At 43.9% G+C, this 12,038-nt stretch overlaps 1 protein-coding gene across 1 annotated transcript in view; it reads right to left on the bottom strand.

The window, feature by feature from the left end:
- The window catches only part of BMPR2 (bone morphogenetic protein receptor type 2), a 696,097-nt gene that overhangs the window by 65,211 nt on the left and 618,848 nt on the right, over window positions 1-12,038 (bottom strand). Inside the window, exon 12 of the mRNA XM_069615513.1 lies at window positions 5,720-6,999. Coding sequence (XP_069471614.1) covers window positions 5,720-6,999 — 1,280 coding nt within the window. The remainder of the gene's footprint in view (window positions 1-5,719; window positions 7,000-12,038) is intronic.

The raw sequence follows: 12,038 nt of genomic DNA, 5'->3' as shown, positions 1-12,038 counted from the left end.
GTACCCATAGGAGATTGTAATGGAGAGACCTGCTAATGTGTGGAATGAACCCAGGCCGGGAAAATTGTGTGATTGAGTATCCATTATTGTAAGACTATTGTAACCAGTTGACTCAAAACTTGCATTTGATTGACCAACAGGTGCGAGAAGCGTCGCCTGATTGATACGCGGCTCCTGGCCACACCATTTGGCCTGGTGACTACATTCTGGTGAAAGACTTCCAGTGGAAATAGAGCCTTGAACCACCCTTGAAGGGGCCACCCAGACTTGTGCATGTCGACAGGTAGAAGCACTGGATACATGCAGCCCATCTGAAACAAGTACTTTTGCCCCTATGACAGATGTGTAAAGGAGGGCCTAGGTGATTCGGAAAACTAATACGTTTCTCAGCACGTACCTTTCAGTGAAGGAGAATACACTAACCCAAATTCTAATCAGCCAGATGTTTCACCTTTGCCAACCCCTGACATATTGTTTGAGGATCATTCCGTGCTCAGTTATCCAGATACAATCTTCGACCACGGAAATGGCTAGGGAAGGACTTCTTGAGAGTAGAAAATTGTGGTGTATTTTATTAAGTACTGCACCCACAAGAAACCAACAACATTCCCTCCATCTCTCCTGCCCCCCAAAAAGATGCTTGAAGGTAGAGGGGGCCATGGAAAAGACTACTCCAAGCAAGCTAGGCCACGTGGTCAGGTGCCACCTACGGAAGAACTTATAAAGCCTATATCAGTGAGGCTTCTTAACGGACAGTGAAAGACTATGCCTCTGTTTGGGGTACCAAGAAGCAATGAAATGGAAAGTTTTGCCACTGGAATGACCAGGTCCAAATGATTGTGGTCAACTAGAGATAAATGTGTGATTATAGCTATTGTGGCATGCATCGTACTTCCATTAATAACCCCCCTTAGCTCACTATTGCCTATGGTCAGTTCCACTACTATGTCACATTTCTACGTACACACATACGCGCTTCGTCCCCTTGATCTTGAACACCGAGGGATATCTGAATAACACCTTCTTAGGAATAATGAATGATACACATGCAATACTGAACAAAAACATTTGTTGTGTATGTTCCCACCTTCCACAACACAGTAAAAAAGGGTTAGGGTGGTACATACAGCCTCTCCCATTGCCCACTGCTTGCTATGCATCCTTTAGGGCCATGTTTGTTGGCAGATGGGATGACAGTAGAACAGGTAACTTTGATGGATCAATTTACTCTGTCTGTGGGAAGCAAGCATATACATGGTTACCCAAAGATTGCAAAAGAACATGTTACTTAAGGATACTGTTACCAGGGGTTTACTTGACATCAGCTTTAGAAATATTGAAACATTGTCCTAGCAGGGATATCGATGACGATACAACTAGCCAAATGTTAGGGGATGTGTCAAAAGCGATAGTTCCCCTTTGGGGCCTGGCGATAAACTCCTCAGACATTAGATGGTGGGCCCGAGTCTTAGAAAGAACGATTAATGAGACAACTGATATACTATTCAATATGACATTAGAACAGAGAGCTATTAGGCTGGTAGCACTTCATAATAGGATGGTACTATATACCATGTTGGATTAAAGTGGAGGTGTTTGCAAAATGGTTCGGTCATCTTGCTGCGTTTACATAGCAGTTACCTCCCCTAATGTATTTCAGGCTATTAAGAGGTCACAGACATTGGAGTCCGAAATTCATGTTAACAAAGACAGCATGGGCTTGGAATGTGCTTACCACTTGGGGTTGGAAAATACTTTGTCCTTGCTCTGATTGCTGTTGCCATTCTCTGCTGTTTCTGCCTACAATGCATACTTACTTTAGGATCTATGCTACGCCAGTGCTCTTCAAGAACTCTGAAAAAGCCTGAATGCTTGTCCCCTGGGAATGTGATAAATGCACTAATTATGCAGGATAAGGAAGTTCAGACATTTATGAATAATATCGCAAATTTTGCAGCTTTTCTCCTACGCCTCGTTTTGAATTCTATGGCAAAAAAGTAGAAGCTATTCTTTTATATGCTGTGGAGCTCTGTTTAAGTGATCTGGGACCACATCTTGATAGCCTTCAGGGCACTATATGGAAACATACTTTGGGGTTGCCATCATATCTTTCAAATGCAGTTATGAGGCACGAACTAGGGTTGAACTCATTATCAGCACGCTATAAGTGGCGGCTCCTCATAAATTACTCAAAAATGTTGTTTCCTCCTAAGAATTCGATTTATGTAGAATTAAGCAAGCTGCTACAAGACAATTATCCAATATCTGTTGCACATTTTAAAGACAGAATGGACATTTTGTTAGAAAAGATCAATATGTTACCTTGCGATCTTCAATTGCATATGAAGGTAAAAAAAAAAGCTCTTTCAAAATGAGTGGGCAGAATGTGGAGATAAGCTTCACTCTTAGACCTCCTTTGCTGAGTACACAAAATGTATTCATACGCAAACACCTTGCATTTCTTATTTGATCTTATGTCCTTGTAAAGAGGTGCAAAAGACATGCATGTTATTTAGATTAGATCTGCTCCACACAAAAATGCGGACTAAGCATTGAGGCAAGAATGAAGTTCATCCCCCTGATATTTGTAGATTTTGTAAGGTGACTCAAGAATCATTGAAACATTTCTTTTTTGTTCCCATTTTGAAAATATGCGGCTCAGAATAATGAACGAATTTATACAAGCAAACACCATCTTTGCTAGAAATTGTATAAGGTTGAACTGTATGTGCGGAACAAACAATACAACAATCTTAGCAACTGCAAGGTAGGTAAACTTCATAGTAACAGAGTTAGAACATCATTTAAAGTAAACTCTGAAATATGTAGACCAAAAGAATCATGGCTTTCTTTGCTTTTGTATGCGGAAAGTTATTATGTTGGGAAGCATTTCGAACTGAAACTTTTAGACCGAATGAATCATGGTTTTCTTATTTATTTCGTGTGGAAAAGAAATTAGGTTAAAATGCATTTCTATTCTTTTTACTGCCTGCTAGAGGTGGAACTGTATATTTATCTTATTGTTTATTCATTGTTCTGCAGTTATTGTTAAATTAATGGAATGGATGTAATTATGTGCTTAAATTTGTAAAGGTGCTTTGCACTAAACACCAATTTTTAATTTAAAAAAAACATATCAATATACACGCATTTGATGATGTATAACAAAATGGTTTAGCTTAGGCTAAAAAGAGGGTTTGTGAAAATGCATTTATTTCAGTTTAGCTTTTAGCTCCCCAATTTTGTTTCCTAGACTCACTCATCTTGCAAAAATCTATTTGGAGCTGCAGGGAACTGCCGCACAAGGGTGCCGAGTTTGCTGTTGTAAAGAAATTAGCTCATTGTTCTCACAACCTTGGCTTGCACAAGCGCAATCAAATGTTTTCGTCTGCAGCTCTTGAATTACGTGGGTCTCACAATATACATATTCATAAGGAGAATAGTTTATGACACAGGAGATGTTCTGTATGTACCAGGGAAGTGTTACCCTAAACAAACTGTAAAATCATGCCGCTACGCAAGTAACCCTTGGTTAAAAACAAAAGAAAGTTGGTAGGAATGTTTTCCTTTCAATACGAGCAGTCTGTTGTCTTGCAAGGTCGGAAGGTTATCAAGTACTGAGCATGGAATCACTCACCGAAATGTATGTATCACCGAAAAACCTATACGTAGCATGGAGCTGTAGACAGTCTACTGTGTCATCTATGACATGACACTCGCAGCAGAACTCATGTAAACTGGAGCACATAAAAAGATGTAATTTTCTTTCTGTAAATTGCTTACTTCTGCACAGCTATTGCTGGGTAAAACCTGAGTCTGCTTGAAGCGAATAAACTTTTGTTGTTTATACGCATATCCATGTCTCTTATCTTGTCTGCAGTGCAGTTACCAGATTATGGTTTTACATACTCACTGTAGTGACTAGAGTACTCACAATCCCCTTTCCTCCATCCTTGTGGGTGGCTCCCACATAGAAGGACGGTACAGGAACCTTTGGCAGCGAACAATTGAGCTTCCCCCTTAAGTTTAGTAAATCATGCGGGCGTGGTCTTGTATGGGGGAATGCCCCACCGAGGCCTCCAGCACCTCACTTCAGTCCCATTTGAACACATCGGTTGCTTAGATACCTGGCTACGCTTAGTATATATTAGCCCTTGGCATAACAGCGAGGGAAGGTTGGTGGGGCGTATGGAGGAAAGATGGAAGCCTTGAAAGCCTGAGCTGGTGGAGGAGCCCACGAAAGAAAGAATGGTCGCATGAGGCACATCTCGTGAATCCTCCTGCGGCCCACATGCGCCGGTGGTGGGGGCCTAAGGCACCGAAGGGAAGTGAAATAAGTATCGAAAAAAAACAAATGGCGAGCAAGCGGAAAGCTAAAAAAAAGTGTGGCTGCCAGGAGCGAACCAGAAAAAGGGACCGGAGGCGAGGTGCCCGAGGTGAGGGGCCTCTTTCCATGCCCGAGGCCACGCGCTATAGTAAATTTAAAGTAGAAGCGCAATTTCACTGCCAAAGGTTCCAGTACCGTCCCAGTGTTGGGGGGCGCCCACAACGATGGAGGAAAGGAGACGGGACGCATGAGTACATGTCCAAAATCTTCACTGAAACATCAAGAGCTCCAACAGAAATGTTTCTTCAATGTGTTAACAATGGTCATTATTTGTTTGCATTCAGCAGATATTTCCATCATATTTTTGGGCTCTTTCCTTCTCATAGCTTGTGTTGTATTCCACAGTTGGCAGTCCATATAGATTTAGGGGACATATTGCATTTCTTGCACAATGCAAGTGTGGATAATAGTTTCTAAATTGCTTAGAGTGGTCTGCTCAAGAAACTAAGTTTTTGAAATATCACTTAAACAATGGACTCCAACTCCCCATTCTCTCCCCAAACCCTCCCATCACCAATAAAAAGAATGTCCCGACTGAAGACCTTTCAACCATTTACGATAATACAGTGGCTTGACGGGCAACCCAATTAACAAGCAGAATCTCAGTGTTTGGCCAATTGAGGGACAAATAATAGACTTATCAATTGTTCATTTTTGCCTAGATGCCAGACATGCAGTGATAGTTATGTGTTTTTATAATGGTCCTACCTCTTCTGCGCATCATCAGTGGGGTGACATCTGCATTTATTTAAGGCCCTTAGCACTGATGCGCTGCACTACCAGCCACACTAAAGATTATAGGTAATAGGATGGAGCCTTGCAGAATCCAATAGTTCAGTTGACTAAACCTAAGAAGTTAAATCTGGACTTGTACTGCCAGGCAACTGTACTAGCTTAACGCACCATCACCCTGAAAAGCAATTTTGTAAGGGAGCTAAGCAGAAAATGTTGACTGTTTTCACGTATGCTTATGCAACAATTCCAAGACCAAACTTCTCAAATGTGACAAAGCCTGCCTCTATAAGCACAATATATCCAGGCTAATCCCAGTTTGTGTGCACATTGAGTTTAAGAGATGGATGCAATGTAATCATTTGAATATTTTTGTCATTAGGTCTCCCAGGCAGAGGATATGTGCAGCACTCTAAAACAGAGGTATGCTATTGGGTGGCTAATTTTCAATGACAAACTATTCATCCACTCATTAGTTCTGCTACCCAAGCGCATCATCAATTTTATCCATAATGAAACATATGGTTAAATGCTCTTAAATTCTTGTAATACTAACATGCAATAACAAACCATGTACCCCCCCCCCCATTCAACACTTACACTGCATAATGTTGCTGTCCAAAATGTTGGTAGCAGATAAATCGAGTGAATTAGGCCTCCTTGCTCTTCTCGTCGGACACGGCCTTAATTCAGGTGCTATATTCTGGATTTCTGGAGCTGAGGTTTCTTGCACTGGATATGAATTACTGTTGTTGTTATTGGAATTTGTTCGGCTATTGTCCAAAGGGCGGTCCCTCCTGTCTCCCAAACGATCCAGAACACCCTCATCATGGCCCACCTGCTGCTCCCTTCTAAGTAAAGGTTCATGCTCATCAGGGCTTGAATTAATATTCAATCGGCTGTCCTCTCCACTAAACTGGTTCTGCAACATTTCTTGGCCTCGGCTTGCCAATGTGTTGTTGGTTTGACCCACTACCACTGCACTGTTGGTGTACTGAGCTGTTGAGGCATGCGAGTTTACATTGTGGATTCTTCCTGCCATTCCGTTTGTGGTGACAGTGACTAAATGAGGTTCTGCCGCATTGATTGTGTTCAGCTTTGCCACTCCAGTCTCCACTTGTTTCAAGTTGGATTTGTGCTTACCGCCAAACTTCACTCGAGACTCCTTTGAGTTTTTGGTGTTCAATGGTAGACTCGTGGGTCTCTTAGGAAGATTCTGCTGCTTTGGCAGTGTGTACATTTGAGCAGTAGGAACATCAGGAATTAGGCAAGCTTGGCCATTTCCAGTTTGTGCAAAGTCTTGTTGGCCATTGCCATCTACAGCAAGCTTTATCAGTGGATAAAGCAAACTGGAGCTGGTGGTGCTGATTGGGTCTGGTGCACTAAACTGCTTAAGTGAATGTTCCATTAGATTCTCATCAGAGCTCTCCTTTAGGTTCTTGTCCACTTCCTTTGGGTCCAACTTGTTTGTCTCAAGGTCCTCCTCAGTAAGCTGGAGGCAAACCGGAGTTGGCCCCCGAGACTGAAGCAGCATGTTAGTAGCACGGGGGATAGGTTCATCCGAGTAGTGCAGCTCAGATATGGTGGTCATACCTGTGCTCGGTGAAAGGCCAGTTGTGTTGGTGGTAGTAGTGTTGGTGGATAAGCTAGTGCCACTGGTCTCAGGACTGGGGAGGCGAGCCTGCGCTTGTTGCCGCTCATAGTTAATCGAATTTCGATTCTTCTCCCCTGCAGCAGAGGGTGTGCTGGACATTGAATGCTCAGAGGAAACATTCTTCACAATGCTGTCAGCATGGTGCATAGAGTCTTCAATGTAAGATGAAGAAGAGTAGTCTGGGTACGGTCCAATCTTCGGGACACGCCTGCTGTGGGACAAATTACTGCAAAGGAAACAAAAAGAAGTGTTTTAGTCGGAAATATCTTCCAAAAACAGATTCAAGATTTGTAACAATATCTTAATTGAATGTATGCAAAATAATAAATGCTGAATTGGCAAGCAGATAAGTTATTTCTATAAAACATAAAATACAGGCAAGCTGGTGCCACTATTCTTGGAGGACAATTCATAAAGCACAAAGTAGAAACTAATCTGTGTCAAACTATGAACAATGTTCATTATTTGAAGGGTAACCAGACAGTTTTACAAGTGGTACGCAGTTGAATCATGTTGGCAAAGAATGGGTCATCAAAACAAATCTCCTCATTGTGCAGTTCAACGTTCCAAACACACTTAGCACCCAAAGAATGAAGCATGTGTGTATATAGCAAAGTGATTAAAAAGGGGAACTGGTACTCTGTAGTCAAAAAGGATGGAGGTGGGGCAGGCGGGGGTAACAGGAAATCGGGTAACATGCATCGAAAATAAAAAGAGCAAGAACATGAATACAAAACACTATTGAGACTGTAGGACAAAGCAGCATGGATGAACTTGGAATAGGGCTACCAAGACTGGGGGAGGAAACGGAAATAGTAGACTGTGAGCAAAAATGAAGCACACAGTACTGTCAAACAAGTTACTTGTAATGTTGTATCTCTAATCTGGCGAAGTAAGGTGGTTATTACTTTTGAGTCCACTCACCACGTTTAGGTTTAAAGTATGTGTCTATTTGTAATGCACCACATACAACTTCTAGCAGCCTCTGAGTGGTTTGCTTGGCGTGAAGGAGGCAAGGGAGAGATGCAGGAAAGAAAGCTGGCACAGACGTGTGATGCCCCATGGAAGGTTCGGTCAATGTTATTCCAAAAACATGCATGCAAGAGTATGATGAAAGATAGCGACGACTCCCATGATAGATGGGTGGTGGTCTGGTCATTGCCACTGCTAAAGCAAAGTCTGCAATATAGAACCAACCAAGTGAATGATGCAACTTTCTAGCTTGAACCGCAAACGTGGCATGTGGCTGCTGTGGTAGGTCAAAATTAGGAGATGGAGAAGCAGGCATGATTTTCAAAAGGTTTTCTTCCTCTTCTGAGTCAAAAACATTGAATATTTCCGAAACTAAGTAGGTATACAAATTAAGGTAACCAGGGGTGCTCCTCAAGATGTTCAAATATAAATTAAGTCCTCTGGCCAGTAAGCCTATTATAACCTAGTTTCTCTTCGTACACGTCAAAAGAAAATATAAAACCACCAAAGCATACTTTTTGGCCTTGCTCAAGGGAAAGGGATGGCTGCTGGCTTCTGATCCCCACTCTCGTGTCCTGGGGGCTAGGTACGCCAATTACCTTTTGTATTTATTTATTCATTCATATTTGTAAAGCGCGCAACAGCCTGAGGGCATCGTGGCGCTTGTTACAGTGAGTAAAAAAAGCTTAGTTACATATAACATACAGGCATGTGTATTTTTTGTACAATTTGTTGGTGCCTGTGAGGGGGTGGGAAGGGAGGGAAAGGTTAAAGAGGACAGTTTTGAGGTTTTTGCGAAAGGCAGTGAGAGAAGTTTCTGCTCTGAGGGAACTTGGGAGCGCGTTCCATAACTTGGGGGCTAGGTATGGGAAGCCAATCCCCCTGCTTTGGCCCTATTGATGCGCGGTACGATGAGTTGGTTAGTGTAACATGTTCTAGTGGGCCTAGTTGAGGTGGCTCTGGCTATTGTGTGTGAAAGGTAGAATGGAGATGTGCGGTTAAGGCATTTGTGTGTGGTTGTGAGAATTTTAAAAGTGATATGGTCTTTGACAGGGAGCCAATGAACATTTTCTTGCTTGTGAGATGTGGTTTCTTTTTGGGATGCTGAGGGCTGCTCTAAGTGAGTTACTTTGGGTGATTTGAAGTCTGTATGTTTTTTATGGAGGTGCCGGCTAGGAGCGCATTGCAGTAGTCCAACTTGGCCCCTATGGTGGCTCTTGCTATAGAGAGGCAGTTGTCCTTGGTTAGGAAAGGTTTTATGGCATTGATGAGTTTAGTGCTAGGGCAGAGGTGGAAGCAATAGCAGTGACTTGCTTGTTCATGGACAGTGTAGCATCAATATGGACCCTTAACGTCTTGACAGAGGATAGGACTGGGATGATGCAGTTGTCATTGTTGAAGTTGGAGTAGAGACAGTCAAGCTTAGCGAAGGTGGACTTTTGGCCAAGAATAAGAATCTCAGTTTAGTCCCCGTTAATGCATAAGCCGTTTGTGGCCATCCAGGCTTGGATGGTAGAGTAGATTTGTCTTAAGGCTGTAATGTCTAGGCGATAAGAGCCTGTTTGAGAAGGTGCACCTGGGTATCATCGGCATAGTTTGTGTATGCAATCCCAAGTGCATCCAGTTTATCAAAAAGGGGCTTTGTAAAGAGATTGTATAGTGTAGGGGCAGTACATGATCCCTGTGGGACACCACAGTGAATGATGGTGGGAGGTGCATTAGCTATGTTTGAGAAGACATTCTTTGCTCTGCCTTTCAAGAAAGATAACCCATGACGCTGCTTGGTCAGAAAAGTGCGCTGCGTATGTGAGGTGTGTGGTGAGTGTTTTATGATCTACAAGATCGAATACCGCATGGGAGGTTTTAGTTACATGCCCTTTGCGAAACCCAGACTGTCTTTCCTAGGATGGAGTTGGTTTCAATGTAGTCTTGTATCTGATTGTGCGCTGCCTTGTCTAATATTTTGAGAAGAAATGGGACGGTTGTTATGGGTCGGTATTTATTGGGCTGAGATGGGTCAAGTGTTTTTTTTTTTTTTTTTTTTTTTTTTTAAAGAGGACGCTCCCACACCTCTTTGAGACTGTCAGGAACAATGCCTGTTCTGAAGGAGGAGTTGATGAATGTGGTCAGGAGTGTAGCAAGTGGTTCGGCACACTCCTTGATGATCTTGGTGGGTGGGGGGGGGCATACATCACCCTTACATTGCGATGGTTTTAGGTGTTTGAGGATGTCTGACTTCTGTTTCAGAGATGTCTTTAAATGTGAATTTGAGAGAGTTAGAAGTTTTATGATTGGGCAGAGTCTGTATTGGCTGGTTATGGTTGACTAGGGCACTGTAGTGGTCTAGGATTTTGTTTTGTAAGAGGTCTATCTTTTTAAGCATAGCAGCTTGTATGCTAGTGCGCCATGCTTCATCTTTAATGATCTTGTCAGTGCACGTAGGAGGAGCTGAGAGTTTGTTAAAGATGGTGAAGAGTTCTTTGGAGTGAGAGTTAGCGCTGTATATTCAGCCGTTATACGCTTCAGATTTGGTCGTGAAAGCTTAAGCAACTCCAACTTGATTCCACAGCAGTGGGCATTTCCTCCTGATTCCTGATAGCTAGGTGTGGGAGCTTCAAGGTGGTTCCTTCTCTGGGCTTGCCTTGCTAAGGTACTCCGTTCTCGCTTAGGTTGCCACACGCTGCCTTGCACTCTCTAGCGCAGACATCTGGGTGTGACGCCACAGCTGGCATTCGGTCTCTCCGAGCATCTCTTATCAACGTGCACTGCCACCCAATTTAAGTCTGCGGGCTGCGTATGAAACAAGTTACTTACCTGTAACTGTTGTTCTCCAGCATGGGTCTGGCATGGATTCACATGCTCATGAATATTCCCCGTCAGGCCGGGAATCTTCGGTATAGAAAAAATCACTATCAGTTTCGTTTCTGATCCGTCTTTCTTAGTAGTAACCAATCACTGGTCTCTGGGTCATACTGCCCCCAGCCAATGACTGCCCTCTCCCTAAGCCCCGCCTCTGGCAGCCATCCTCAGATTTGGTAGCACTTAAAGTGGCAGTATGACCAAGTGAAGATCCGCAGAGGGGTAGGCGGGAGGGTTCGGATGTGAATCCATGCCAGACCTATGCTGGAGAACAACAGTTACAGGTAAGTAACTTGTTCCTTCTCCAGCATGGGGTCTGGCATGGATTCACATGCTCATGAATAAGAGAATACATAGCAGTACACACATGCACAACCACGGGAGGTGGCAACAGGCTCAACATTAAGCAATACAACAACTCAACATTAAGCATCTCTTACCTCCTCACCAGGCTCACCTTAGGCGAACAGGTTGCGCAGCACTGCTTGGCTGACCCTGGAGTCCCGATCGACGCAGTAGAATCTTGTGAAGGTGTGCGCCGACCTCCACGTCGCAACCCTGCAGATGTCCAGCAGGGGCACACCAGACAGGAACGCCGTAGCAGCGATCGCTCTGGTCGAATGGGCTCTCGGACGGCCGGGCAGCGGTCGGTTTGCCAACCGGTGACAAAGCATGATGCAGCCGGAGAGCCATCTGGAAATGGAAGTCTTCGAGAGAGCCCTCCCTTGCCCAACACTTGAACGTGCGGTAAAAATCTGAGGATGGCTGCCAGAGGCGGGGCTTAGTGAGAGGGCAGTCATTGGCTGGGGGCAGTATGACCCAGAGACCAGTGATTGGTTACTACTAAGAAAGACAGATCAGAAACGAAACTGATACTGATTTTTTTCTATACCGAGGATTCCCGGCCTGACGACGGGGAATATTCATGAGCATGTGAATCCATGCCAGACCCCATGCTGGAGAAATACTCTGTCTCGATTGGCTCCACACCAGACGTGACTTCAGGAGTCTGGTTTTACATCGTTGTGCCATTTTCCCCAAGGAGGACGAATTGAGGTTTGGGTAAGAAGCCGAGCCAGTCATTGTTAAACAATTTTCACACATCTTCGTCCCTACATACTTCATAAGGGTGTTAGTCTCTGGGGAAACAGGAGGGTGACTTAAATGTCTCTATGGGGTTTCCATGTCCCCTAAGGGGAGTAACCTCCAGAGGGATCCACTTACCCTATCCCCCTGGGGGTGCTCTGCTTGGGGAGAGGTGACAAACTGTCTGGACTCGTTACACTGCTCAGACTGTTTGGGCAGCTGCCAGAGTGTTTAAATGCATGAAATCCTTTGATCAGACACTAGTCCTCCCCTTAAAAGGGGAGTGTCTGAGCTCTAAAACCTTAGGGTGAGCCCCAAAACAGAGGAGTTGCCAACCCAAGTGCAGAT

Source organism: Ambystoma mexicanum, chromosome 9 (assembly GCF_040938575.1).
Source record: "Ambystoma mexicanum isolate Mex_15411 chromosome 9, UKY_AmexF1_1, whole genome shotgun sequence".
NCBI lineage: Eukaryota > Metazoa > Chordata > Amphibia > Caudata > Ambystomatidae > Ambystoma > Ambystoma mexicanum.
Note: the sequence above shows the minus strand (reverse complement) of the source record. Positions and strands in the feature narration are given on the sequence as shown.